Genomic DNA, 27,463 nt, shown 5'->3' on the forward strand with positions numbered 1-27,463 from the left:
TAAAGAGATTGGGTTTATTTTCAATAACTCTCTATTGATGGTTCCTCACGTTACTGCTGTATGCAAGTCTTCTGTTTTCCTTTATGCACTTCTTTAAAGATTTGCACGTTTGTTTCTCACGATACATGCAAAACTCGAATTCATGCCTTTATTACTGCAAGGATAGACTAATTTAAGTCGTTGCCCTACGGTCAAACAAAATGTATCTTAAGATGTTTGCAGTGTGTCCTAAATAGCGGTGCTAGGTTTATTTACCTTACTAGTAGACATGAACATTTTACGCCATTGCTTATCCAGGTTGGTTACCTATTGAACATGGGATATCTTTCAAAATTGCCGTGATTATATTTAAGGCTCTTCATGGTGCTGCACCGAACTATCACTGATCTTGTCAAGCCTTATAGACATGGTAGAGTCTTAGATCCCCTAATCAATTGTTAGTTTTTACACCTAAATTTCATCTTAAGACTTATGGTGGATTGTCTTTTGTTATTGCTGCACCCTCTGTTTGGAAAGCACTTCAGTCCATTCGAGCTTGGATTTTGTAATTCCCATTTTTCTTTTAAATCTAAGCTCAAGACTTGGCTTTTTAAAGTTTCTTATGATGTTGTCTTATAGAATGATGATGTTTTATAGGACGATGATGTTGTTCTATAAGATTTTAATTTAGTTTTTGTTAAGGGTATCTCTTTATGATTACTAGTTTTTATAATGTAAAGCGCTTTTGGACCATTGGTAACCAGCGTTCTATAAATATTGTATTATTATTATTATTATTATTATGAAGAACGATGGGATCGGCTTGATTTATGTACGGAGTAAGGGTGCACCAGGCTGATCTTGAAAGTGGAGCATAACATGTCAAGTATGTCCTGTGCCACTGTTTGGTATAGTGTGAACATTTATTGGGACCACAGCAGAAGTGAATAAGTTGACAATAATAGGACTGGAACCCACTTAGAGGGGAGTATATATATTTATTTTAGGAGCGTGGATTGAGAATTAAAGAACCAAACCCTCTTGGCCAACTGGTGTATGAACAATCAGCCAATCAGCTTTGAGTATAATTTTCTTTTAAAACCACACAATTCTTTGCGTGCCTAAAGCTTGTCTGTACGAGCCTCTAGCGTTGTCGTGTGGTTGAAATGGTACCGTTTTCAGTAAGAGATGTTTACATTTGGAGGCTTTTCAAGAGAAAAATTTGGCACAGAGTGGAGTTAAGATTGACAATGGAGTCGTATAATAACTGTTGACTTGTTAAAAGAATGAGCTAGAAAAGGATTCAATCTTACAATAATCAATCTTATGAGAAATGAGTGAGAGTTTCAATTGGTCGACTTCTGTACTCGCTTGCACAAGAGGTGGTTAAATTTCCCCTCAATTCCCACACACATTTGGGTAACAAACTCAGCTTTGATTGACAAAGGGAGTGCAGTCAGTAGACTCAAACAAGCCGGCTGTCCTGCCCTAACAAACATTGGATCCTGGAGAACTAGATATTGGTCCTCAAGAATTTGTTGGTCGTACATGTTATGGTAAACTGTAGCAAGTCCGCGATTTATTGCTTGCTTTAGAGATGGAACTTTGGAGAGTACTTCTTGTAGCTTGACTATTGCAAGTTTCGGAAAATGGAGACAAATTTGTTGCTCTCTAAAAGTGACCAACTTCTGGAATACATCCCGAGAGGAGAAGCTTCCTTGTAAACAAAAGTGAACAGGTGGCACAACTTTGGTGACTCTCAGAAGAGCGATTCTGAAATTTTAGGGTACCAACCAAAGCCATGAGCCTCTAAGCATTCCCTGATGTACGCGACATTTATGTTTGTGCTTCTTTTGGGTAAAACTTCTCTACTTACTGCCAACGCCTCCACCACTGTCCTCGAGTTTACTTTGCTTCTTATTAATGTTTCTGCCTGAAAACAAATTGTATATATATATATATATATCACACATAAACCTCCCAGGATACCAGGATAGAACCAAGCCTTGGGTCCAATAGGTGGTAAAATATACTCTTCATGTCAATGTTATCTCATTGGCATTGTTATTTTCCATTGGAAACACAGGGTCCGGTATGGCACCTGCTGCAAAGCTGGCAGACATGTGTGCAAGCGGTTGTTACACATACTCCCTTTGGTGTAACCCCTTGAACAGAATCTTCAAAAGTCTCCTTAAGAAGTATAATGAATTTGCCCATTTTCAACTTGTAAAGGGACCTTGTTATAAGTAATTTTATCGTGCAGCAACGGTGTTTTTGTCAAAGAGAATTCTTTAAATTGTTCTTTTGACTTTAGATTTAAAGATATATGACTGATAACTAAAGAAACATTTAACTTAAGATTATAAGCAAGCATACCCAGACAGGGCAAGGACAATGATGAAAACGTCAACCAGACGTTCAACCCACCTTTCAGCAAAGACATTCAGACGATTTGTTGCAAGACAATGAGTAAAATAGCCAAGAATAATCAGGTCTATTCAGGACGAAGTAAACATCAGTCAAATTGACTAATATTATCATCGAGTACCAAGACTACGCCATGAATTATATACTCTTTGAGCAAAAAATGTACAAGCATCAATAATTTATAAGATCCAACGGCGTGACAATCAGCTACAGTAAGTACAGAGACAAAAAAATAGAATTAAACAAACGTGTACGGGCGGTCATTTAAACCAAGATTAGTCAGTGTTTAACAAAAATTCATTTTTAGTTTGCTTAATGCTTATATCAAGACAATGGTTATCGGTCACAGTTTGATCTTAGCAACAAGCCAGACTGGTGTTAAAGGGGGCGGCACGGTGATACATCATTACACTGTTATTTGGTGTTACACACTGTTCATAATGGTACAGGCTGGTAAATGGTAATAGACAGTGATATGTGGTGTTACACGGTGTTACATAGTGTTGCAGGGTGTTAAATGGTGGTACATGGTGTTACGTGGTGTTAAAGAGTGCTGATACATGGTGGGACATGGTATTACATAATGTTGCAGGATGGTACATGGTGTTGCACAGTGTTACACGATGTTACATAGTGTAACGTGATGTTAGATCCAGGTGATTTGTGCGTCAATCATTAGCCAATCAGGTTTGCCCAAAGCTTGTCCGTACGAGCCTGCAGCGTTGTCGCATGGTTGAAATAGTACCATTTTCAGGAAGAGATGTTTACATTTGGAGGTTATTCACAATACTCAAAATCGAAGCGTGAAGGTAAAACATTAAAATAACAAGTCTCATGCACAAGGTTATGCTGGTGTATGGGGCCCTGAATTCCAAGGGGCAATAATAAATGCCGTTGAACACTCCCTCTCCGCTCAGTCTCTGATCAGCACAGGAGGAAAAATCAAGTATCTGTAAACTTAAACATGACGGAAACACGTGATTTCATTGCGGAAACACAACGGCAAACGTGTGTTTCTGTTAGCAGATACATTATGGTTTTTCATGTTTCCGTCGCTGTGTTTACAACGGAACTGGAATGCTTGTTTAGATGTTTCCGACAGATTTCCATTTCAGGAATCACGTATTTCCACAATCGTTAACATGTGTTTATGTTGTGGAAACGTGAAATTCCGTACCGGAAACCTGTTGTTTCGTTCGTTCTACTGGTGGAAATGTGAAGATACGGTCTGGCAACATGACTTGTTTTTCTGTGTTTTCATCCATTTCCGTTACTGCGTAAATACGTCCAAAAAGTTTCATATTTGCAGAAACCAGGTTTTCCAATTCGAATTTTTCTTTATTCTTACATGAAATTAACCTTTGAGTACTTTTCCTGGTTACCTTACATGCAATGAAGACTGGTTCATTATACAAGTCAGCCAAATATATACCACCATAAAACTGAAATCCATCTGTGTTGCATTTAAAATTTTATTCCATTTCCTACATATAGACTCTTATCAAACAATGCTTATTTATGGTCCTATATCATACCTTGGGAACCGATATCAGTAGTGTGACCTTCCCAGAATTTTTTACCTAGGTAAAACAAAACCTGAGATGAATTTACCTCGGAAAATTTTTTGATGAATTTCCCCTAGGTAAATCTGTTTTACCTAGGTAAAAGTCTGTAGTGTGAGCACAGCTAATGTGATATGCCTGATATTCATGTATTTTCTAAAGTAAAATATTTTAGCAGTGGGAAGCATGCCAACAGAGGGAATAAATCAATAATTGACAAAAATATCATGCCTTTTGTTTTTCTCACATTTTGTATTTGTCTCTTGGTATTGAAGTTGCAAGGGAAACTAAAAAACAAGCAACAGCCACTGCAACCATATAACGTCTTAACCGACAACAATGCACACTGAGCTACGAGTGAGGATACCACATAACTTTAGTTATAATGCTGATTAAAAAAATTACCGGAGAAAGTGTCAAATTTAGTCAAACTAAGTCTATGCTATAGAGCTTATAAATATGAGCTTCAATATCTGAATAAACAGAATCAGTTCTTAACATTTCGCTATGTTTATTATGGTCAGTTCAACACCTTAAATTCAATGTTATGTTTCCCACAAAACCCTACTCCAGCTCAACTCTTTGGTGGCTATTATTAGTAATGTGTTGCATATTTTAAACCCTACAGCGGAAGCTGTTTAGCGGGAAATGCAAAGCAAACACTATGTCTGAAAAGCGATATACAGTTAATTGTAAAATCAGTACACTTGAGAGTAACCAAACTGTAATAAAGAGCAAACTGTAATAAAGAGAAATTGTCTGACCTTCAATTTCCCTTTTTTACTTTTTTTCTCAAAACCACAGATCTTTGGTTATTTAAGGGATGATCGGTAAACAAATCTCCTGGTTGCTTTGCAAGTTGTGGGAACATTGTTTGGATTTCATTAAGAGAACATATGAGGAGTACCCCCTCCTCACTGGTCAATATGCATGATGCTTGCATAGAACTGCAGGGTAATATAGGATAATAGAAGTAGTTTTACCAGTGTAACTTCACTGCTGGTATTGCTGTCCACCAAAATGAAAACTTTAAGGGTCTGTGTCGCAATTTTAGTATCATTCTGTGACAGTTGATTTTACGCTATTTACCACGCCACATTACGAAGTTCATTTGGAAATTGGGTACCACATCATGAAGTAGCCTAATTATATAGCAAGTGTATAGGAAATCAACAACGAACAACGAGATGTAGTTGTCAACTTTGGCGCAACTGAACTTCACAAGTCTGCTCAACAGTAACTTTTTTTACCAGTTGCATTAATCACTGCATGATCAGAGTTCTTGTCAAAAAAGTCCCTGTTCCTGGGATCACAGTTACTGCAAACATCTACATATAGATATTCTTCAAATTTTTCTTGAGCATTCACAGTAAAGCATTATTAGTAGTAGTACTCCTTTGGAACTATTGTCACTTTTTGTATGAGTAACCCAAATCAAGTGTCACTACACAACTTATCGAACTATTACGGAACGGTGCCTGTAGATCCAAGTCGCCCACAAAATCGCGGGTCCCATGACTATTTGCGTGCTCACAAAGGGAGCCGACGCGTGTCGCGTTCTTTGATTCAAGACTTAAGCGTTAGCGTATTGTTTCCACGATACAAAGGTAATTTAACTTAAGAAAACCAGTAGATCGAAGCTTTTGCGCTACTCTCTCTTTTCACTTCATAAAATATTTTAACGATTAAGGCCAGCAGAATGTATAGAATGCCAGAAAACAATCAGGAAGTCAAACAGTTTTGAACTGCGCTAGAAGTTGTTTTTTTCAGTATGCAAATCACCTACCCAATCACTTACTTTCCATCGAACTGAAATATCCTGACTTTATTTACCACTTTTCAATTTGTTTCGTTTCATTTTATATTATTTTGTGCAAGCTGAGTTCTTTCATACGAATTTATGCTTTCAAAAGTAAAAAAACTTCGAGGAAATGTTGTGTTTACAACTACCGCAATTTGCATCTATTTCGCTTCACTTACACTTATATGCAAATTACTGTTCATCCGCTGGATTTCGCTGGAGACAAAAATGTCGATTTTGAATTCCCAGATGTTTGCGCTTTTGGGAAACCTTTTTATTCTGGCTATCACGATAGTAAAGTCATGTGAAATCAACTGTAATTACACCTATATGTCCGTATCACATTTGCTATGAAACTTGAGAAATTACTTACTAATCACAGCTTTGTGTCAACAAACGTGACTCCCAGGCATTATATGAAACATTGAAGACCACAGAAATGAAATCTGGAAAACGGCGGCTTCTCGGTATATCAACTACTGGAACTCTGGACCTACAAAGTTGAGGGACTGTTGGAACTCTGGACCTACGAAGTTGAGGGACTGCTGGAATTTTTGGAACTATAGGGTTTCTAGGATTGCTAGGGCTTTGGGCTGTTGGGTTCTGGTCCTCTGGGAGCTTGGGTCGTTGGGTCCTCCGGGACTTTAGGTCCTTGGGGTTTTGGGTCGTTAGGTCTCTGGGCCCGAGTGGGTCTTTGGGTTTCTGGGTCTCTGGGCCCTTGGGTTCCTGGGTCCTTGGGTCTCTAGGTCTCTGGGTCTCTGGGTCTCTGGGTCTCTGGGTCTCTGGGTCTCTGGGTCTCTGGGTCTCTGGGTCTTTTGGTCTTTGGGTCTTTGGGTCTTTGGGTCTTTGGGTCTTTGGGTCTTTGGGTCTTTGGGTCTTTGGGTCTTTGGGTCTTTGGGTCTCTGGGTCTTTGGGTTTCTGGGTCTTTGCGCTTCTCTGTTTTGCCCGACCCCCACAGGTAATTGTTGGTAGTGGTGGGTGAGGCGGGAGGAGAGGGTGGGGGCAGTTGAATATTGACTTCTAATACATGCCCAAATACGAGATCGATCCCACTTGATAGTATGCAGACGGATAATTAGGGCTTCAAACTGTTAAATCATTTATTAATCACTTTGTAACTGATTACAACAATTAAAAAATCGCAAAAGCACATCAGCGAACAAATACAACGGCAATGCAAACTCGCCATAAAAAGAAGTGAATGCAAAAGCATTAATTTTGATCATAAACTCTTTCATAAAATAACGCTTTTTTCTGTTTTTCCTTTGAAGTATCAAACACGAACAATCATTTTGTATGTTTAGTACATCGGCGAACAGATACATTACGGCAATGTAATCTCGCCATAAAAAGAAGTGAATGCAATAAAAATCATTTTGATCATAAACTCTTTCATAAAACAACGCTTTTTTCTGTTTTTCCTTTAAATTATTAAACACGAACAATCATTTTGTATGTTAAGTTCAACATCATGGGTAATTTGACTACTTTGCAATGGAATGCAAAAATGAAAGCTCATTCAAAAAAGTCAAAGTCAATTTAGATTATTGGGATCACGGAATCTTTTGAAACTATCCCATTCTGGGTGGTGGACTTCCGCTGCTGCCCTTTGCATCTCTGTATAACTATCATCGACGAGTTTGATAGATTCCGTATATTGGTCGATGCTGATCCTAAAGGCAGCAAGTTTGTCCACTTGCACAGCAGTTGGGAGAGCCTTGTAAAAGAACATGGTCCTGTCGACTTTTACCATCTTTCCAAGGCCCATTTCCTCCAACGACTTCATTTGCTCTTGTACCCTTGTACTATCTGGCCTTATCCGGGAGGAGAATTTACGGGAAGCTCTCTTGGGGGTGACAAAGTAGCCATTCTGCCGGAGAATCATCTCTTTAATCTCTTCATCGGAGACTTTATTTTTTCCTTGGATCTCTCCAAGGGAAGCTGCCTGAAATTGATAAAAAAGAAAAAAATCAAGGCTTATGCCAAACAGAGTTATGTCATTGCTCTAGGCAACAAAAGCATATAGTAACACAAACAAATGGTAGTTTTTACCGTATCATAATGTACATTCACATTGTACATTTTATGTCCATATGATATAACAAAAGAACAACTACAATGAAAACTTTTAAACATTTCCTAGACTTGCGTCGCATGCATAATACATGCCAACATGCTGCAACATGTAACTTTACCATGTGCGCATGTAACAGCTTCATTTCTCAAATGCGATTTGTGGACATATGTAATGCGAGCAGTCTATAAAATAGAATTTTTAAGTTCACAAAAATTACCTGACGGATGATTGCTCGTTGCTTCTCAAAATAAAGTGCAAGTGATATAGCTGCGTTAATCACATGCCGGTTGATTTGCACCGGCACCACTCCCGTTGTTTTAGACAAGGCCTGGTCAATGAGCGTGAAAAGTACGTGGATCACTGCGGCGATGCGCACGATGTTCTTTTCATCTTTCGTGTTTCCTTTCCCATTTCCACAGTTGCTTTCACCTACGTGCTTAACGTAGATGTCCAGCGCCTCTGCCGATAGTTCATATTTAACTTTGTCCGCCTTCCTGTGTGTTGAGAATATTTGTTCATATATGCGGTCAAATGATGATAAATTTGTATCCTTTAGTTCCGCGCTGCTGTCCCTGCGCGTTTCCAGAGAAGTGGGCTCCGTCGGTGGAATGCAGATCAGAAATCTGTCCAACAACCCGTTGTCATTTGCTACCATTCGAGGCATGATGCTCTTAAGGAAAGCATCGGGTTGGGTGAAACAAGACAGAGCTAAGGCTGCGGAAGACACGCCGATTCTTTTGTTAGAATTGCCTTTGGTTTCATACCAATGTGAGCCGTCATAGCATTGCAGTAAGCGTTTCATCGACGGGGCTGTTGAACTGCCTTTCATGCCAAGTACTTCTCTGAACCAGTCTTGGCACTCGTCAATGGCGCTTATTGCAACACGATCTGTGGACCTCGTGAAAAAACGGAACAGTCCATTAGACGACGCGTCTTCCAGGAGTAGCTCGGTTCCTCCAGTTTTTCCCTCCAGGTAGTTTAGGATTGGTTCTATGATACACGTCCGATGACTTTGTGTCTTGCCCGTAGATGGACCACCGAGACAAAGCATGTACAGATTGACTCGCTCTTCGTATCCGTCAAATATTTGCACTGTCGTATTGCCCATCAGAGCGCTTACAGTCGGTAAAACACCCACCGAAATAAATTCCGGACAAGTCCCCTTTGCTTTGGCAAGGGTCGCAAACCACTCGGTCACTGCGCTATTAGCTATCTCGCTCCACTGCATGTTGCAGCTTTGCGCTTCTTTTTTGATAGATTCCACGGTTAACATGGTATTGTCCGCCATCATGCATCGGGAACACAACCAAGAGAAGGCGACGTTCCACGTGGCTTGCAATTTTACATTCATAAACGTGTGAAATCAGAATATTACGTTACATACTGTGCAATATTAAACCTGTGGGGTCAACTGTTAAAAAAACACTAAGTTTTTGGTTTATATACGAACCTACTTTAATAGGTTTTTGTACCAGAATATTGAAGTACATAATATTCATACAAAAAGAGCCTGTATGGTTTCATCCTCATTCTAAACCCGGGTTGTAAACTGCAATTGAGTAAGGAGAGCGTAACCCGGGGGCGCAACATTACTGCCAATTATTAAGCCAGGAAAACATGTGGTGCGAACCTTGATAAAACCACAAGGTTGTGCAATAGATTTCCGGTCACGTAGTAATGTGATGTTTAACTCAAATAAACTGTCACTGATAAACCGGTCTGGCATCCGCCATCTCCTCCATTCTCACTCGGCCGTATAAGTTCCTTTTCGTCTTTTCCGAGCCTGCTCACAGACTGAGGGTCGACCATTTTTTTCCTTCGGGAGGGCGCTTTGGGCGATTTAATTGTGCACTGAGAGCGAGTCATGCAAAATCAACGTGGAAAAAATGAGGAAAAATCCTCCAGAAAATTCCCCTTCCCCTTCAAAAGGAAATCCCGCCCCCCCCCCCCACACCCTCGCCGGTTTGATTGACGCGACAATAAAGTGTCAAAACCATCGGTTGCCATGATCTTGATCTCTAGGGGATTTATTTTTCACCGCCAAGGTTTTTCTCAGCGATGGCTCCTCTCACAATCTGCAGAATCTATATTGTCGGTATATTTTTAATGTTGCTGAAAATTTCAACCTCAGTTGAAATTGACGAAAACGTTAAGAAATACATCAAAATTACTGTTCGGAAATACGAGGAAGGTTCCTACACGCAAGAATTTTCGGAAATACGCCCAGACCGACCAAAGATTAGCGAATGTTGCTCTCCGTTGTCTTTCACGCTTCCGAATTTGTTTATTTGGGACCCACTTCTTCAGTTCCACGACATGTTCGATCTAAATCCGTTGGTTTGTGAAGAACATGGACATGTAGTTGTGCCCGCGCGTTGGACTGATGGATCGAGTAACTCTTTAAATCCACGTGTTCTCTTGGAAGATAATGGACCAGTATTACTTGTTGCAAGAGACTATTACTGCAAGGCGGGACATAACAGGCATTACATTCGCAGCACTGATGGTGATTTCTTGCGATACCTTAGCGAAAGTTATTTTGTCGATCTGCCATTCAAGCTTACACACAAGTGCAGTTTCACTTTAGCATTTGTGAAGAGACTGCGGAGTTACATTTCCCACGGACTGTCTTTTAATATGTTCCAGTCAACGTACATGGAACATCAGCTTGAGTATTGCATGGAGAAAAAGTGGGAATTTCAAAGGAACTGCGACCTGAGGCGAAAACTTTTTGATCAGGCAATACAAGAGTATTCGAAAGAATCTACAGAAGAGTTATTTTCAACATTTCAAGACTTCTTGATTAGGATGTCCAAGTGATGACTTACTATGTGACATTTTTCTGAAGGACTTTCAAGATAGAAAAGTCGACTTCGAAGAATCCATGCGTTCGACATCGGCAAGAGCACTGATGGCAGACCACACTTTTAAGGTATAATATATTGTAATAAGAAGAAATTGATATAATAAGAAATTGGCAAAATTGTTTAATAATTTTCAATAATAATAATAATAATAATTATAATAATAATAATTCACATTTCAGGCCAACGTTTGCAATCTTTTTTTTTTTAGTTTCTTCCCGAAAAGATTTAATGTCAATCCTTTTCAATGAGAGATGCCTTTAAAAAAAAAAAAGCGTTAATATGGCAAAATTCGACCAGGCTATGAGGTTTACCCTCCAAGGCTAGGCGGGTAACCCTACCTTTTATGTAAACGCGAGGTGAAAAACTTAAGAGTTTATACTCATGGACAGGCGGGTCACCCGCCAAGGCAGGAAACCCTTCTTCCATGTAAACAGGCCGTTAATTGTAATGAAAATGATAACAAATATAATTTTTGAGAAATTAATAATCCTTGACTGTTTTTCTTTCAGGTTACAGTTAATATAGGGTTAGTACGAGCCGATCACTCCTGGGTCAAGCAGTTTAACTCGTTGTTCGTTGTACTGAACGAGAATCACGAAATAGTCACATGGAAACTAACAAAGAAGGAGAAATTTGAAATGGTTCAGGAAATGTTGGACAATCTGAAGAAACGACTACATAGTCAGAATGAAGCAGTGGAATTCTTTGTCATTGACAATTGTTGTAAGTGGAGGAAAAAAATACACGAGTTATTTGGCCCAAACGTGCGGGTGTGTTTGGATATCTTCCATGCGGTTCAAAGAATAACGAAAGCAATAAATAAGCAACATCGTTTCTACTCGGATTGTGTGCAGGACTTATCAAAAGTTTATAGATCTGATGACGATACCGGAAAGACGAAGAGGGAGAAACCTACCCCAGACCCAGCAACCATTATTAGAAATCTTGATCGGTTCGCTGAAAAATGGCAACACATCTCCGATACACAACTGACAGACGATCCTCTTTTGCGGGAGTCCTTTCAAGAACAAGTGCAAAATTTAAGACAGCATATTAATGAAGGCTGTCTTTCGGGAATTCCCCCGGGATACTCAACAAGTATTAATGAATGTCTCCACGAAAAAATAAACGATTTATTCGCCGGAGCTAAGATGGGGCCGGAGTTGGCTGTGGCACTTCTCACCGTATTTTTCTTTTCATGGAATTCCAGAAGAAAGAACAAGATAAATGGTGTTCCAGTTGTGGTGCCATTATCTCAACAAACTCACAAGTCCACACAATCAGAAGAGACATTCGGAATTGGGAAAACGGCTAAAAAAGGGAACGATGATATTAACGTCTCTGGAAATTTAGAAGAACCACAAGGCCCAATTCGACGCGCATTGTCGATGCTTTCCTTTTTAAACACAGTAAATACGAAAGCCAACAGAAGATGTGACATTAACTTGTACCAGTTATTTTTTGAAGCTGACATTGTTAAGTACATGCTGAAAAATTCTGGAGGAGGAAATTTGGAGCCCGATAAAAGTCGCAGCGTTGTAGCCACAGTCGCTGAACAATTTGGAATGGAATTACACCCTATGCCAAGAGATGGCGATTGCTTTTTTAAGGCTATGGGATTTAATGTTTTAAACGTTGGATCCCATAGTGCTCTTAAGAACCATTTTACATCACTCGGACTGATTCAAATTGATAACATCGAAGAAATGGCAATAAAGCTAAGGGCTATGATGGTGCATGAACTTGTTTATAACAAAGAAAAGTATGTTGACTTTGTACAGGAATACGGAATGCAAGAATGGGAAGAGCGTGTTAAACAATTTCTTCAGCCAGGAGTGTTTTCGGGTGAAGTGGGTGATTTGATGGTTAAGGGGACTGTAAATGTGCTAAAGATACCTTTGATTCTTTTAACATCGATTGAAAATTATCCGGTTATAAATGTCACTCCCGATGAATTCGCTGAGGGATGCAGTGATTTCTGTCTGTTCGCAGCGTATAGCCGAGAGGGACCGGGACACTACGATGCTCTTTTTGAAAATCAACAAAGAATGGAAACCGTCGAGGAAGTATCCGCGAAGCCCACACAAAGGTGTACATGTGGGATGAATAGCAAAGAAGTGAAAAATGTTTGCTGCAAACGACAAGCGGGTGGTAGTCGCCAGTATGCCTCCCGTTGCCCATGTCTAAAAGTAAAGCAATCGTGTGGAGAAAACTGCAAGTGTAACGGTTGCGATAACCCCTACGGGAAGAAAACTAGTATTGGAAAGAGCACCAAACGGAAACGAAGCAAAGACCAATTTGGGGGAGAAAGAAAAAGAGGTCTTCAATTTATGATTGATAACGATGAATCTGTCAGTGATGGCAAATGGACAGATGAAGAAAATTTAATCTTGCTTCAGCATGTCATGGGCCAGCCCGAAGTTCTAGAGAAAAACATTCCAAAGCAACTAGTCACTAAACTAACCAATGCCTACAACAAAAGCGCTAATGAAGCAGTGAACATATTGAAACTGAACTTGGTTCGCCTGAAAGACGAAAAACAAGTGAAGCAAAAACTACAGCACCTTAAACAGCGAAAAGAATTAGCGCTCCTTTTGATTGAGGAACAAATCAATCTTTCTGTGAAAAATATTGCTACTTGAACGTGAAATACGTGAAGAAACTTGTCTAGAACACGCATATTCCTTGGTGACTGTGAAGCCGTTGTTATATTTTGACGTTTTGTTTATGAATATTGGCAAAGAAAATACGAGAAAATATACATTGTACTCATGGGTGCTTTTTAACAATAATAATTAACAATGGCTATTTCAACCTGCAAACTACAGTCTGCAAAATATACCTGCGGATATAGTATTCATTGGCTAATGTGAAGATAATTGTTTTTCCTCATACTCAGGTCATGTTTATACATCGAATTTCAGTCAATGTGTAAACCGGAATTATTCCCATTCGCATTCGCATTCGTTGTGCACAATACAGTTTAACAGTTGAAAGACGATTTTTTTCTGCACTGATTTTTTACCGAAGGTGATTAATTGCAACTGTTGTGAACATTTTCTCAATGGAAACTACATTTGACGCGACTGAAATGTAAAGTATACATTGGGTCTTGGTACGTGGTTGTTCCGATTAAAATACTGATGAAAAAATATTGTTCCTGTTGAAAGCCTATGATCATGATACATATTTAAATTTGATTTTCCGTCTAGTGTTGAACTGCAATATGCAATGCTTTGACGACCCAAAGACCCAAAGACCCAGAGACCCAGAGACCCAAAGACCCAAAGACCCAGAGACCCAGAGACCCAGAGACCCAAAGACCCAAAGACCCAGAGACCTAAAGACCCATAGACCCATAGACCCTATGATCATGATACATATTTAAATTTGATTTTCCGTCTAATGTTGAACTGCAATATCCAATGCTTTGACGACCCAAAGACCCAGAGACCCAGAGACCCAAAGACCCAGAGACCCAGAGACCCACAGACCCACAGACCCAAAGACCCAAAGACCCAGAGACCCATAGACCCATAGACCCAAGGACCCAGGAACCCAAGGGCCCAGAGACCCAGAAACCCAGAAACCCAAGGGCCCACTTAGGCCCAGATACCTAACGACCCAAAACCCTAACGACCTAAAGTCCCGGAGGACCCAACGGCCAAAGTTCCCAGAGGACCAGAGTCCTAGAAACCCAACAGGCCAAAGCCCTAGCAATCCTAGAAACCTTAGAGGTTCAAAAAATTCCAACAGTCCCTCAACTTTGTAGGTCCAGAGTTCCAGTAGTTTACGAGCCGTTTAATTTCAGTGGTTGATATATTGAGAAACCGCCTGGAAAACTGTTAGGCTAACAAGTTTCAAAAGGATCAATTTTCTTCAAGTCTGTCCGTCTGTTCCTCATTTTAACACCAACAACAATCTTTATTTGTACTCACTCTTGCTCTTTGCTTTGTTACTGAAACCTTCTTTTCTCGTTTTGAGCATTATTTTTGTTTCACTGAGATTGGTAGTGGTTTCCACTGTTGTAGTTTTGACAAATTTCGTGATACTGCTCCTTTAAGTTATTGATCAGTGATTAAAGAACCTTAGATTTGGTATCAGAGCAGCTTACCTCGTCTTGCTATCTGTATTCTCCATCACAATATTCAGTCTTGGATAGCCTTAGCACAATCAAACACTCCAACTTTCAAATTATTCTTGCCCATCATGAGGTTTTTGTCTCAAATTCTGCTCAACTGTGTCAGAAAAGGGTCACTTTACGAGGGAAGCAATTGATTGCTGAAGGCCAACGCGTCAACAAATATACATAACAACCCTTAGATGTCTTGTGGTGCAATTGGAAAGCAAAAATGTACAGACTGCATGCTCCTAGAACCTACAGAAGTTGCATATTTGAAGGCGTTGCAATCACTCTCAAAATGGACGCCATTCTCGTCCCCAGAGCCACTAGGCTTAATTTGTAACCGATAAACGACGCGCGAAAGAAACGTCCACTGACCAGCACTCTGCTCTGTTCTAGGCCCCATTCTCCCCATTCTCTCTTGTTTTCTCAGCCTAAGATCATTTTATTTTTATGCCAGTACTGATTGAGATCAATCTGGCAACTATCGACAGCTGTTGGTATTCTCTGCGATTTTAATCACTTAGAATTGAAAACAGTGGCAACCTCGCGCACTTAACGGTCGTTTCATGCGCGTGAGCATTTAATGCATGAGAACCGTTTAATGGCCTGATCTTGAGAGTAAATTTACCTTTATTCACCTTGATTGTACGCAAAGGCAAAATTTCTGCAACATTGATCATGCAATCTTGCACATGGGTTTAAAAAAAACGTCACTGGAAACGTAACGGGAACTAGAAAGAAACGGAAATGTGATAATAGAAATGTGGCGGAAACATGATCGTTCGTTTCCGACTCGGAAACATCACAGAACGCGTCCCGTTCATGGAAAACTAGAACAGCATGTTTCCATGTTCGTCCTGTGCAGTGATAAGGAGGAAGGTGGAACTTCCAATTTTTCCCTACGAATTTTCAGCAAAGAACACTTCAGATAGGTAATGCCTCAACCGAACGGTGAAGCTCGCCATGCCCCAGGTATAAGAGGTTCCAAGACTTGTCATTCCAGAGCCAGCGCTGGGAAGTGATGTGCCTGCACCACAAGCTTGACAACAAACTCGTCAATTGACGGCTGAAGAGAAACTTGAAGTAAAGATTTGAGTCCTGGCTACTCGTTTTTATCCACATGGTTGTGTAGTTTTTTGGCATTAATTTCTTTTCATGTTGGTCTTCTAGCATTTTCTTGCTCCGGTTTGGTTTGTGATATTCTTTGAGTTCACGACAGGTTTTTGTTGTCTTGTGCATGGTTGGGTTATGTAAGAAATTATGTACCGACGCTTATTCTAAAGGGCATCCGTGGTTTGTTTGCAGGTTTTCTTCAGTATGTCCTTGGGGGTTCCTTATTGTTACTTCCCTCACAGTTGGGTTTTTGGGTTATACATTGGAATTATTTTTTAATGTTTGTAACTTGCCTGTTATTGTAAATAGAGTAGATTACTTTTATTTATACACGGTAGTGTTGTTTGGATAGGATTGTTGTGGCCAGTGAGGCGATTTTGATTTGCCTGCTATTGTCATGGCGTGATTCTCTCAGCAAGGTGTCTGTTTAATGATCATGACTGTCAAATGTTGTATGGCCAGTAAAGAATGTAATTTGCTTGTTGTCATGACAGAATTGTTTGCATAAAATTGTTGTGGCTAGTGAGGCAATTGTGATTTGCCTTCTATTGTCATGGCGTGATTCTTTCAGCAAGTTGTCTGTTTAATGATCATGACTGTGAAATGTTTTATGGCCACTGTGTGATGTAATTTGCCTGTTATTGTCATGATGGGATTGTTTGGATAGAGTTGTTGTGGCCAGTGAACCAATTATGATTGGCTTGCTATTGTCATGTCGTGATAGGGGCTTCAGCTTCTTGTACTATATCAGGGTCTTGTGGACTATCTTCAAGCAGTGAGCTACGAACATCTGTCTCGTTTAGATTAGCCAGCATACTTCCATTTTTTGAGCCCTCTTGTGTATCATTATGGGCTGTCGGATGCTTGAATTTCATGACACTGACACTGGATTTGATTCTGAAATCAGGCAATTTCATCTACTTTAATTATTTTCACCATAGTACTTATAAAAAAGATTCTCACAAAGAAACTGATAGCTTAAATTTACAAAACTTGAGATTTGAAATCAATTCATTTTTAACAAAGTCAATTTATTCTTAAAAAAACTGCAAAAACATTTTTTCTTTGCACAATGACACTAAATTTGATTTAGAAAACAGTTAATATCATCTGCGTTTTTACCATATACTTATAAAGGAGGGAAAATTGAACTTACCTCAAATATTTAGAAAACTTGTAATTCGAAACCGATTTAATTAAACAGGAAAGTAAATTGATACTTTTCAAACAACTGCAACTTATCTGTGTTAAGCACTGTCAAGTCCTGATTTCATATAATTTACTTTTGCATTTGCTTTCACCTGCAGAAAAATTATTTTTTCTTTAGCAGGGACACCACAACTGTGTCCTTACCGGCATGGCATCTCTGCCACCAACCACTGTACTTACTTCTGAGTATGTGTAAGATTTAGGGTAGGTCTTCTGAAGCAAGTCTGAAATGAAAAGATTTTTGGATTATTGTAGTGTCTTTAATTTCTAGTAACAGTCAAAGCATGTAAAACATTTGCAAGTATTTTCTTTCTATCTTGCAAGGTCTCACATGGTTACATCGCAGGATTCATTTAAGTTTATTTAACATCAGGCAATTGCCAAGTCATGTACTTTGTATGTTGCATAATCAAGTAAACAAAGTAGCTGATTGGACAATGATACATGAAGTTGAGGCTTGGTTTGTTTCTCTGCAAAAGGTAGCTTGAAAGAATCATTCATGTTCTTTCCGTTTAGTGCAAACATGCCGGCAAAACGAAAATATAAACTGACGAAAAAGGATACAAATTTTCCTATCCTAAAGACTGAACTCTGTCTCAGTTAAAAAAAGGTGCATCATCAATTGCAGGTCATATAAAAGGGAGTTTTATTGAGGATGAATGTGCGTTTCAACGACAGTGCACGCAGCGGATCGAACTGAGACTGCAAATGACTGTGAAGATGCGTTATGACTAATCAGAAGTCGTAAATAACTCAATATCAGAGTGAGAGTATTTATTTCGAGGAAGATACCCCTGAGGAGGAGACTGAAACATCAGACAAAACTGTAACCAAGCCCAACCATCTGAAAGAACGGTGTGATTTAGGGATTACTGCGATTCCAAGGTATATGTCTTTGAGCAAGAGTGAATAGATGATGAGATTTCCGATCTGGAAGAAGTAGAAAAAAGTGTTGACATTCCACAACCTCTTTACCTAGGTGCTTCTGTAACTATCGACGACAGTGTTTAAAGTATCATGGAGTATGCTTTGCGACATTCTGTGGAGAAACTGCATGGAACATATCTGTAGAATATGTGGCACCCAAAGGAGGATGAAGACAAATAACTATTTCCTAGCAATTGACATTGGGGCACAGTAAACAGGTCAGGATCTCTCTCTCTCTTTCACTCGTAAATATCTTAGTTTGGATTAAGAGATGTATTATGAGAGATCATGTAATCCTATGTGTAACAAGAATCTCAGCTTTTTATAAGTGAAACCAATAAAAAATATATGGATAAACCGAACGTTCTTCTTTTAGCATTACGCCTTTAATTGGAGAAGGGGATTAGTCCATCTACTTAATTAGATACCTTTATTTATAAGTTTCATGTGGTTGGTATTATCGTAAACAATAATATATAACTGTGATCTTTGAAGGGCCTTATAAAACAAGAGCTGAAGAAATTTTGTGACACCAGAAAAGAAGAAGATTCAGATTAAAAGCAAAACATATGTTTCATACGTTCATCATATTTTTAGGTCACCAATTTGGTTTTTAGTTCTCTAAACTTTGTACCTTTGCATGCTCTGAGTGCACAAATTGAAGCATTATTTAACGTTAGCCCCTGCATGCATGCAGAGATTTTCTCCAAGCATGCAATTTAGAGTGCATGCATGCAAAAACCATTTCCATGCATGATGCGTGTATGCTACATGCATGCTGCATGCATACACAGTTTAGAAGGGTTGGAGTTGTGTTCAGTGATGGACTTAGCAGAACTGGAATCTCTATCTTGCCAACTGTGTCGACGTGGAATCCCTCTTAGCCTGTTTGTAACATTCCCTAGCAAGGATCCCCTCTATAGACTTGAAATGATATCAGGCTGTATTAGTTTCGCTTTGAAAATTACATTCCGGCAGGCAAGGCGAAACGAAAAGAGAGCCTGACACAAACCTTCTACGAAACATCTGCCACCCACTTTTTTCATTTATTGTCATTTGCCGAATCAGCCAACCAAAAGTACTTCCGTTGCTTGTTTTTCTAGTATGCAAATTTTTCACGCGTGGTAAAAAATCAGACTAGCTGTTATCTGTTAATCAAAAGGCGCCTTGTTAGCGGTCAACAACTTGCAGAGGGATTCAACTCTGCGATACACGCACAGTAGTTCCGTAAATAAGGCAAATCCTGAGAAGATATTAACAACCATATGAATTTTCTGAATTTCCAAGGCACATATTTAGGTCATATTTTCCTACCATCACACCATAAAACAATAAAGAAGACAGCAAAGTCGATCCTTCTCTCTGCCGACAACGGATCATTCGTGAAAACAACCATGTGAGAAATAAGCGCTTTCAACTTCCGGCATTTCCGACAACCAATCAGATCTTGTGGCATTGTTCTAACAGCCAATCAGCTTTACAGCCAAAATCTGGCTGTAACGAGCACAAACGTGAGAGCATTTGTATCAGGCACAATTTTAATGGTAGCCGTTAGAGAGAATGTATGAGAACCGCTAAAATTGGGCCTGATCTCAGGTTCCTATAGACTTGGCCGTGCCAGCATAGAGTTCTTCCTCGATGACGTCATCCTTCCCTTGCATGCACTTATGCCCATACCAGAAAAGCCGCCAGTGTTTAGTTCGTAGTAATAAAAGAACCATTTTTAGTGAAGTATGCCAAACCCCACCTGTTGTAACGACTGGCCTTTCCAGCACATTAGCATCTGTTTCTTTCATTCTGCCTTTTCCTCTTGACACATTTCATCTCGTATTGTGGTGGTATGTGGGTAAATAGGGTTGATGATGTCATAATACCTGTTCTTGGAAAAACAGCTTATTCCAAGGATTTGGCAAAGCTAGACTGGAGATAAAGAATGCCTCCCTTGGCGCAAGTCCCACCACAATTCTTTTAGAACCGTCCACTAGTGCTGACCTCTGAAAATTGACAGTTTGAAGAGTGCAGCTATTACATTTGAAGACTGCATTGAAAGAGGCACCAAGACCACCTTTTTCAACTTTGGTAAGCACAAGAATACCTGGTATGACACATAAAACGACTGAAATTAAAGTGAGGATAATCATACAGTGTAGTGAAAACAACAACAAAATAAATAAGTAAATGGGTCAGTTAAATAACTTATATGTCAGAAAATTAAATATACGGCTACTTGTCCATGCCAGAAATGCATGTAAAAGGTCAAGCTCACTACAATAAGTCAATAATATAATGCTATTGAAAAAAAACATCGAAAAGCTTGCTGCCATTGGACTTGTCATATATTTGTTGAAGCAAATCCGTAACCTGAGATGACTCACAAACAAACAATCGCCTTTCCATGTCTTCTCCTTTCCATAGCTTCGTTTGTTATCCTTTCATCTCTTCATCTTTGCTGCTCTGCATAAATTCCAGTTCGCCTGTTTGGCTTTCTTTAGAACTTGATGCTCTAGCCAAATGGTCATGAAGGCATTCCTTCATGCCCCTCATGACTTTCTGAGTTCTGTACTTGGTTTTACCAAGACTCGAAAATTGCAATCCTGTCTTGCTACCATGCTCGTATTCCTCCTTTTGCCACTTTGTCGGCAGCATGAATGTTTGTCTACTCCCAAGAGGAGTGAGGAACGGGCAGTTAAATTTCTTTTCTCCCTATTTTTTTCCCTATTTTTCTCCCTCCTCCCTAATTTTTTCGTCCGTTTCTCCATCCTCCCTGACTTTTCACCTTTCTCCCTGATAAGTCTTTTAAGAGGGTTATTTTCTTTGCTACTTCACCACAGTGCCTCGTTTCCACATGTCTTTAAAGAAGGAAAACATACGAAGCACGTTTGTCATGTTGTTATATCTTGTTCTTTCCATACTACCTTTCGGTTTTGTCACGTAAGCTTGAAGCTTTGATGTTTACAACATTTATTTTAACCACCGTATAAAGGTCAGAAAGGTTACTCACAACTACTTGCAACATGAAACAGAGCAAAGCAAGTACATTCGTTAATTTAAGCATTCCACTGTTACGGGCCCGCAGTGATTGGTGTCATGCTGTTGCGGTGACCCTGCCAATAATTGGCGAATCTAATAAAATAACATAAAATAGTTGATATGCCTTTGTGAGGCTTACGAGATGTCCTTCAGACGTAGTGAAACCAAAGTGGCACTGGCCTTAAAGCTTATTGGATGCATCCAAAGTAAGAGATCGATGCCATTTACTGCAGCAGTGGATGATTCACAGTACCAGGTCATTGCATCACATGGTGATGACTCAACTGGAAGTGTAAGGATTAGGATCAGATTATCAGGTTAAAAAAAGTAATATATTGTACCTGGCACAATGGCTCTATATTTTTCTAGAATAACAAATCTTCTACATTTATATGGTTACCACTTATACAAGACACCTCAGCTGAGGGTTTATTCCCGAAGTTTTTTGCAGTTTTTTAGGATACTGTCCAAAGTGTAAAAATAGATTACGCACAAACCTAACAGTAATAAAGAATAGGCCTTTTCTGAGTTAAAACCTTCTTCCTTTTCGAAATTGTGTGGCTAAGTTATGAAAATGGCAATCATATTTATTGAAACAAATATTTTCATAACTCAGACACAAACTGGGGAGGGGGCTCAAAGTGACCCAGACATGGACTGCTTTAACAATAAATTTAATTTGATTCCTTTGTTCCTTCTAACAGGTATTTAGAAATTAGCTGGATGTATTAATTTTTCCACTTGGCAAGGAGCAAGGAACCAGTGAGTTGTCACTTGCTTTGCCAACGTTACTCTAACGGCTAATAGTTGTTTGCCCAAAGCGTATTGAATTTTGTGCTGACTCCTGCCGTAGATATGTTGAGTTGTTGTTTTGCCTGTTGCATGAACGTACTTGGCAGAAATGGCTTTCCACACCATCTTGGTTAACCAGGGCTGGTTTGATACTGATGCTGGGAATTGGGCAGTTTTACTACCACCATGAATCTAAATCCCAGTCACATGGACTGCACATCAAACCAGAGCTTGGTTGAGACAAAGCTATATTTATTAATTGTCAACATTTTTTCCCCTCCATTCACTCATAAAACTATAGAAACGGTCCAGATCTTTTAGGCTGCGATCAGATGTGGAAGTGATATTTTCTTTGATGTTGAATAGTTCAATAACTTTGGAGGTGTGCGTGAGCAAGAAGATAGGTCCATCAAGATGGGAACTGTCATTGTCTTGACTTGTCAGATCCTCTTTATATTTTTGTGATGAAGACAAATAAAACAAATTTATTAATATAGATCTATGATTAATAGGTGTCAAAAACTTAAGTAAAAAGGTTATGTCATCTGTGGATGATTACCCTTTAAGAAAAAAATGAAATATTGCCAATTGTTGGTAGTTTGTTGACAGTTCAGATGATTCAAGCTTGCATTTTATCAAGGATCATCTTAGTCCAAAAGTGGAGTTAATTAGTTGAGAAAAACCAAAAGAAGACCTTTGTTCCTTTATGAATGTTTGCCATTATACTGTGTAAATGAACCAGGAAATTTTTGGGTCAGGTAAGATTACCAAGCTAGAACTCCTATCTATTAATGAAGTCACATTTCACCTGCATTAGAAACGGCATTTTTTCATCCAGTACATCCTCAGCAAGGCAGTTCCTCATTTTGGATGCTGGGTCCAGTTCGAAATGCTGAGGGCTTAATTTTTCGTGCAGTGATATACTAAATGATTTTTGGTCCCATTCAAATGCATCTTGGAATTGCTGCCAAACCAGGTTTTTGCCACTGATATTTAGGCACCGCGGCTTTCCATTTTCATTACTCTTCTCGATATTGTTTCTGTTTTTGTTTATGTGGGGCTAAATGAAGATTAAATAATTAAAACTACCTGTCAGTTTTTTTAAATTTGCTGAATAAACAAGGTAAAAGTAGCATTAATGCTAACTTTCAAAGTAGAGAGTACATTATCCTTGTGTATGCTTGGATGTAATGTTTTTAGTGAGTTTATACCAGGAAATTGGGTAAGGGATACGGCTATGATTGAATTCTTTGTGTCAGTATGTTTGAGATGTTGGCATAATTTAAGAACCTTATTGTTTATAAAGATATATTCATGCATGTTAAGGGTACTAAGTAAAAAAAATGTATATTTACCTTTGGGTCCATGATGAAGACCATTGGTGTTCCGGTGTGTATGTTACTTGTTATGAACTTTATCAGCTACAGGATCTGTTTGTGTCAGCTCCGTCCATAATGCACCAGTATATTCTTTGTATAACACAAGAGAGAGAGAAAAACAAGAAGAAAAGAAAGGATGAATGTTTAATGCTTGTGAGACTGATTGAGTAGGTCAATAAATGAACATATTTTTTTCATGGCTTCATGTTTTGTTTTATTTTTAGAAACAAGATAATTTGCCCAGTACTTTCATCACATCAGTCTCGCGCCAAAAATTTGGTATATTCAGTCAAGTCACCTACAACACACAATTAAGTGAATATTTGTGATAAAATTATGTTATTTCTTGCTTTGTTCTTACATTTAGAGAGACTTATGTAATATACACAGAAGTATATATTTTTTAATATTTAGTATTTGGTGTTGTAGCAGCCCTTGCAAAGAATTTGAACCAGGCTACTAGGAGTTGTAAGCATTAACTCCTCTTCGTTGTTTCTTGGTAATCTCACCTGATTAATTTTGAACAATCCACTGTCTACTCTTTTTTGCCTCACAATAGAGACCTGCTATTATGATATCAACTTGATAAATATATTTTTTTAGTTTTAAGATTGTGAACACTGTACTTAGGTGAACCCATGCTCTAGCATCTTGCTAACACTCTACCAGAAGTTAAAGTATAAGTCATTTGTTAGACAATCACCGGATGGAAATTGAGCTACCGGGAAACTAAACCCATAATCACTCATAAACATGAATTGTAGCACATATGTGGCCAATTGAGGATCATATTTGCCTGAAAAGACAAGACTCGTAACATATTGTCAATACGTTGATTGGAGCCTGTGGGCAATACATTACAGAAACAAACTTTTGAAAGAAAAACAATGGTATACCTGCTGGACTTGACATTAAATCGTGGCCCTCACAAAGGTCAACAAAGGCAACTAGCCTTTGCTTTCCACCTTTAACTGTCATTTCAAGGTTTTCCTATGTTAAAAATAGTGTTTAATGGTTAATGTTTCATATTGAGGTAGAAAACAGTTGTTCAAGTATTATTAAAGGTCAGGCTGTCATTCTCACTGTCAACATTTGGCACTGTAAAATAGTGTTGGGCTCAAATACATGTCTCTCATGTACTGTAGCTCCTGTTATACTAGGCAAGATTGGTCCTTGTCTGGTGTATTTGAGCAATAATTTTGATATGACCACTTGTGAAGTTCAAGATGGGATGAATGACATGAAATGAATGATTATACTTTTTAAATCTTACTGAATTAGGGATTGTAGCTAGTATGGAGGCGACCACGACTTAAGCTCAGTTGAAAGTTTTAGGTTTTCGGACGTGCCTTCATTTGCTAATCGCTCCTCAAGAATAACACAAACCTGTATTTTCATTTCATCAATCAAGAAGCCTCCCCATTCGACCTCTGTCCTCAGACCCCTCTCCTGGGCCGTTTCTAAGCACCACCTCAACACCTGGTCATTCCACCCTGGTTTTCTTCAATTTTGTTCTTGTATAATCTATAAAGGCAAAACATTCTTTGTGTTATTTCAAATTGAAGGGTTTATGATACGCTAGTTACACCAAATAAGCTTTTTGGGTATTATTGAGTGCTAGAACTATAGGTCACTGAATCCGATTGACAGATTTAGACTCAACTGTGCCATATGACTATATATAGACTGTAAATATTCTGGTTTTTGTAATATGAAACAATTAGGGCCAGTGGTAGAAGATGGTTTGATATCTCACGCTATTATTTTATTGTAACACATAGTAGCAACAAGCATTTGAAGAATTTACCCGATCATGTGATTGCTACGAAGTACAATAAATCTAACACGTGGGGGTTTTTGCAGGACATGTTAACACACAGTCTGATAATCCTGAAAGTAAAGTAACGTGCATGATTTAGTACCTGTCTGTAACAAAAAAATATAATAAATTCTGGCTGAAATACCCATTTAGCCTTTCCTGTTTTAGATGACTTGTGGGTGGGGGGATTGGTATTAGTATTTGTACAATGGTATAATCCAGTGACTCCTTTAGGGAAAGAACTAAAAAATCTCTGATGGACACCTAGACCCAGTTGTTCAAAGGCCGATTAACACAAACCCAGAGTAAAATTTTAGTCCCAGTTCATGTTTCCTTTGATCAAAAGCGTTTTCTTGTATTCTTCTTCACTCTTCATTGTAGAGCGTTCAAGCATCAACTTACAGACAAAATAATCCTCAGGAAATTGGAATATAACCATCTAGATTTGAATTACAATTTCGCTCTAATTCTGTGTTATCTTAATCCTACTTTGATCAACCTGGCCCTGGAGTTATTACATGAAAAGTTTCAACATTTTGGTGTAACACTTTGCAAGACAATGACGTCTCTCTAAGACATTTAGTATCGGTCCCTTAAAAAGACCAAGTAAACAAGTAAACTGTCCTGGTGTGAGCATATTTACCCTAACAAAAATGTCCTACTTACTTAGGGTTCCACCTGTAACCACGCTTGCTCTTGATATGCATAATTTTCTTCTGTTCTTCCCAAAGGGGAGCCGTTTCTTTTGGTACTTTTTCTTTCACAACACCTTGGAAAATACAGGTTAGATCACTGTTGACATCATTTTGAACTTCAATGGACTCGTTTTCAAACCTCTCCCTCCAATACCGTTCCCTCTTTTCTGCACTGAACCTTCTCTTCTGCTCCTGGTGCACCTGAAGAATCCCCTCCTCTCTCAAATACCGTTCATTGCATTTTAGGTGAATGCCGACTCGTTTTTCCCTGCATTGCATTTTTGTGTTGTGCAACTTTAATAGCTGCCTACACTCTGAACACTTCGAGCCAGGAAGGGAGAATACTAGGCATTTCAGGGAGAAAGCTTTGTTGACTTCGTTTTCGGTTTCTAGTTCCAATGTTTTGTACTTGTCTTTATGTGAGGCATAAAGACTTGAAGGGAATCTTCAATTTGTAGAGAAATTCCTGTACAGAAGGACGACTTCTCAACACAATCTATGGCAAGGCTAATGCGTTCTTCCATCAGCAGAGAATGGAAGCCAGGTCCCTTTTACAACCATGGGCTTTCACTTCAACTAACGCGTCAGTTGAAGCGGCTGACCTGGTCACAACAACCTCTGTTGACACTCTGATATTGTATGTCTCCCAGTTCTCAAGCAGCACAATTGAGCTGGTATTTGGGTTGTTTTCCACCATTTTCCAATCTTTGGGTACTTTTAAGTCAGACACTTCGTCCAACAGAGAACTGCATGTGGCACTTCCAGTTTCCGTTGAAATGTTGGCTATTTGCCTTCTCTGTAAATTTAAGTAGATGTTTTCTTGATTATTGCGGGGTCCTCTTTTTACTTTCTGTACCTTGGTACCCCACACATCTTGGATAATAGAGCCCAAGATATAAATACCAGAGGCCGAGGCATTCTTTATATCGATCAGTATTGCTGACAATGTCTTGACACGGGGTGAAAGCACCTTCTTCATACTCATAATGAGCCATTAACCTAGGAGGAGAAGTACAACTACCGTATAAACAACATTGTCTGAAAATAACTGTCGTCAACCTTGTAATTCTCTGATTTATGTTTATGTTGTAAAATAAAGATTTGCCGTAGAAAAGTTTTTACTATATACATAGGGCCAAGTCGCACTAGAGGGCAATTTCAGATTTGTTCTGGACAAATCCGACTTGAAATCGGCCAGTGACAAAAAAAAATTGTCCAGAAAGCTACAGTCGCACTTAAGAACAAAATCTGTGAACAAAACACAACACCATGCTGTTAGCGCCTTGTGATTCTCGGCTTTCTAACTGATCATGCTTTTCAGCCCACAGTTGAACTAAAAGCTTCTCCTCTTCTTTACTGCATCTGTCCTGAGCCTTCTTGTTCTCGACTGACGAAGATGCACAGCGCGAAGAAGATGGGGTTGATGCTGGCTTTGAGCTATCTTCTCTGAACTGGAGCGATTCTGGTGACGAGTCAGCACTCGTGGTCGGGATGGGCTTGGATTTCCTCGATCATCAAACATGTAAGGGCCTGGCAAAGGATAGATCCATCCTGGTGAATATTGTGGATATTCATACAGAAAAAATTGGTCGTCTGTGCCAGGATGAGAACGTGATTAATTTTACAACGAAGTCTATAGCATAGAGACTCTGCTACGTAT

General features: G+C 39.1%; 1 protein-coding gene and 2 pseudogenes across 1 annotated transcript; 1 reads left to right on the plus strand and 2 right to left on the minus strand.

The window, feature by feature from the left end:
• The first annotated feature begins 9,904 nt into the window (after positions 1-9,904).
• On the plus strand, positions 9,905-13,355 carry LOC140945296 (uncharacterized). Its single transcript, XM_073394339.1, has 3 exons — positions 9,905-10,352; positions 10,654-10,778; positions 11,223-13,355. Exons 1-3 carry the CDS (start codon positions 9,905-9,907, stop codon positions 13,353-13,355), a joined length of 2,706 nt encoding a protein of 901 aa, XP_073250440.1.
• Positions 13,356-21,833: 8,478 nt separating this feature from the next.
• LOC140945297 (uncharacterized) lies at positions 21,834-22,556 on the minus strand (annotated as a pseudogene).
• A 135-nt stretch (positions 22,557-22,691) lies between these two features.
• On the minus strand, positions 22,692-26,082 carry LOC140945298 (uncharacterized; annotated as a pseudogene).
• Positions 26,083-27,463: the final 1,381 nt, after the last annotated feature.

Source organism: Porites lutea, chromosome 8 (genome assembly GCF_958299795.1).
Source record: "Porites lutea chromosome 8, jaPorLute2.1, whole genome shotgun sequence".
NCBI classification, from domain to species: Eukaryota; Metazoa; Cnidaria; class Anthozoa; order Scleractinia; family Poritidae; genus Porites; species Porites lutea.